The 3,234-nt window shown below is 50.9% G+C and overlaps 1 protein-coding gene across 1 annotated transcript; it reads left to right on the top strand.

Annotated features, from left to right (window-relative positions):
• The first annotated feature begins 215 nt into the window (after window positions 1-215).
• LOC123138683 (receptor-like protein 46) lies at window positions 216-2,762 on the top strand. Its single transcript, XM_044558610.1, has one exon. The coding sequence runs from the start codon at window positions 216-218 to the stop codon at window positions 2,760-2,762; it is 2,547 nt and encodes an 848-aa protein (XP_044414545.1).
• The last annotated feature ends 472 nt before the right edge of the window (window positions 2,763-3,234 follow it).

Genomic DNA, 3,234 nt, shown 5'->3' with positions numbered 1-3,234 from the left:
GCTGCCTGTCGTATGCATACGGGTGACGAGGGCGAGTACACACTGGTGTAAATTTAACAACTTGTTTATGATTTTTGCCGCCGGCCGGCTCATCCATATATACGTGCGCTCTCTTCTGCCGTGCCGACTGGACTTCTCCTACCCAATCATTCTCATTCGCGCAAGAAAGAAGGAAAAAAAAAACCATTCTCGCTCCGGCCCGGTTTGTCCCGGACATGAGGAGACCAGGCGCCCACGGTCACCTCGCCGGCACCGCCGCGCTCTTCCTGCTGGCGGCAGCCATCCCCGTGAAGACAACTGCTGTGGTGCCATCGGAGGGCGATGCCCTTCTGGCATGGAAGGTCAGCCTCCTGAAGGCAGCCGCGCTCTCCAACTGGACCAGTGTCGCGCCGGTCTGTGACTGGGTCGGCGTGTTCTGCGACACCGCGGGACGCGTCGAGACGCTAAGGCTCGAGAGACTCGGTCTCTCGGGCGGGCTCGATACACTCAACACCACGGCACTCCCGGTGCTCGCCGTTCTGAACCTCTGGGGGAACAAATTCCGCGGGGCCATCCCGGCGAGCATCTCGCTGCTGCGCTCACTCAAATCACTCAACCTCAGCAGCAACCGTTTCAACAGCTCCATTCCACCGCAGTTTGGTGACATGCCCGGCCTCCAGTCCCTCAGCCTCCGCAACAACAGACTCGTCGGTGACATCCCACACCAACTCTGTAGGCTCCTTTCTGTGAGGAAAATTGACCTGTTAAACAACCGGCTCACTGGGAACCTCCCGGACTGCTGGTGCAAATTCCAGGCTCTGTCGTATATCAACTTGTCAAAAAACCGGCTCACAGGGGATCTACCGAAGTGCTGGTGCAAACTCCAGGCTCTGCGATACATCAACCTGTCAAAAAACCGGCTCACCGGTAACCTCTCGGACTGCTGGTGGAATATGCAAGCTCTGCATTTCATGAACCTAGCCAATAACTTCTTCTCAGGTGAAATCCCTACAACTAAGGCAAGCCACAACTGCTCTCTCACGTTCCTAAAGCTCGCGAAAAATGCCTTTGTTGGAACCATCCCACATCTAGAGGGTTGCAACTCGCTGGCCACCCTCGACCTCAGCAACAATAGGTTGAACGGCTCCATCCCACCACAATTCGGTGACTTCGGCAGCCTCATCAACCTCCAGCTCTACAATAACAAACTCACTGGCGCCATCCCGCATCAGCTCTGTGGGCTCCTCTCCATGAGAACACTCCATCTGTCAAACAACCAGCTCACTGGGAATCTCCCGGACTGTTGGTGGAATCTGCAGGCTCTGCAGCTCATGGATCTGTCCAGGAACTCCTTCTCAGGTGAAATCCCCGTGACTAAGGCAAGTCACAACTGCTCTCTCATGTACCTAAATCTCGCCAAAAATGCCTTTGCTGGGACCTTCCCACACCTAGAGGGATGCAGCTCGCTGATCGCCCTCATTCTTGGCAACAATAGGTTCCACGGCTCCATCCCACCACAGATCGGCAACATGCAAAACCTCGTCAGCCTCCAACTCTACAAAAACAACCTCATCGGTGACATCCCGCACCAGCTCTGCGAGCTATTTTCCGTCAGGATACTCGATCTATCAGACAACAAGCTTACTGGGGACCTCCCAGCGTGCTGGTGCAATCTCCAGGCTCTGTGGTACATGAAGCTGTCCAAAAACCTGCTAACTGGGAAACTCCCGGGCTGCTGGTGGAACCTGGAGGCTCTAGAGTTCATGGACCTGTCCGACAACTCCTTCTTAGGTGAAATCCCTCTGGCTAAGGCAAGACGCAACTGCTCTCTCAAGTCATTGTACCTTTCCGAAAATGGCTTTGTTGGTGTCTTCCCACAGGTCCTAAGAGCCTGCAACTCGCTGGTCACCCTAGACATCGGGAACAATAGGTTCTTTGGTGTCCTCCCTCCATGGATTGTGATTTGGGTTCAATCAATGAAAATCCTTAGCCTCAGATCAAACAACTTCACCGGAGAATTTCCTTTGGAGCTATCACAACTTTCTCAGCTTCAGTTGCTCGACATGGCAAACAATAGCTTCATTGGAGCAATTCCGGTAGTCTTCGGAAACTTGACCTCCATGAGGCGTCCACATAATATGTCAACTCTGAGACCGCTCGGCGGATTAAAATATTGGGATAAGATCAAAATAAACTGGAAGGGGCAAGAGCGAACTTTCAACATAACACTAGAGTTAATAAGTGGTATTGATGTGTCGGACAATTTGTTGTCTCGGTGCATCCCTGAAGAGCTAACCAAACTTCAGGGCATCCAGTTCCTGAATCTATCAAGAAATCACCTGTCATGCAGCATTCCTGAAGACATTGGCAGTTTGACTTTTCTCGAGTCCCTCGATATGTCATCTAATGGACTTACAGGAGCAATTCCTCCCAGCATGTCGAGCTTATCATGGCTAAATTCGTTGAATGTCTCGAACAATCTTTTGTCGGGCGAGATACCCACTGGGAGTCAGATGCAAACCCTGATTGACCCATCAATTTACTCCAATAATTCTGGGCTCTGTGGATTTCCTCTCGACATGTGTGCAAATACTTTGCTTTCACCAAATGAGAGAAATGGCGAAGATGAGGATCAGTGGTTGTGCTATTGGGTGATTGCTGGGATTGTGTTTGGTTTCTGGCTATGGTTTGGTATGCTCTTTAGAGTTAAGGCTTGGAGATGTGCTTTTCTCTTCTTTGTGGATGGTGTGCAATGTAAGATTATGAAGAAGGTGTCACGTTAGCTATGTTATTACTGGTTGTGTTCTCTACAATATGATACCAATATCATCGATTCCTTGAGTAAATTTGGGTGCAATGAGTCTTGTTCCATTCTTCTCCCCAAATTGATTAATTGCGTTTCTCCTGTGCAAGATGTAAATCGATCACGCCAAGGCGCCATGAACTGATCGCAGGAGAGTTTCTGGTGCTACTTGACTATTCTATCTATCTCTTGTACTACGTATTCGATTGATCTCCTTCACCTGAAGAGGCTCGCTATCGTCGTTGGCTGCGCGAACGTCTCCAGCTGCGGCTTCGTCAGGTCAACCTCCTCCTGCTCTGCCGACCGCCACCTGCGGCCTATCGTCACCAGCGTGCCGACATTGACCGTGACTTCTCTGGACACGATGACATTGACCGTGCAGGCTAAAGGCATGTCTCGCTCTTAGCAATGTTCTTTATATGTGTTTTGATTTGATAACCCCGGCCGTTTGT

Source organism: Triticum aestivum, chromosome 6B, assembly GCF_018294505.1.
Source record: "Triticum aestivum cultivar Chinese Spring chromosome 6B, IWGSC CS RefSeq v2.1, whole genome shotgun sequence".
Taxonomy (NCBI): domain Eukaryota; kingdom Viridiplantae; phylum Streptophyta; class Magnoliopsida; order Poales; family Poaceae; genus Triticum; species Triticum aestivum.
The sequence above is the reverse complement of the archived record's forward strand: the minus strand, read 5'-3'. Positions and strand labels throughout refer to the sequence as shown.

What these genes read in the sequence shown, in the direction of transcription:
- LOC123138683 (XM_044558610.1), top strand. Translation starts at nt 216, where the DNA reads ATGAGGAGACCAGGCGCCCACGGTCACCTCGCCGGCACCGCCGCGCTC.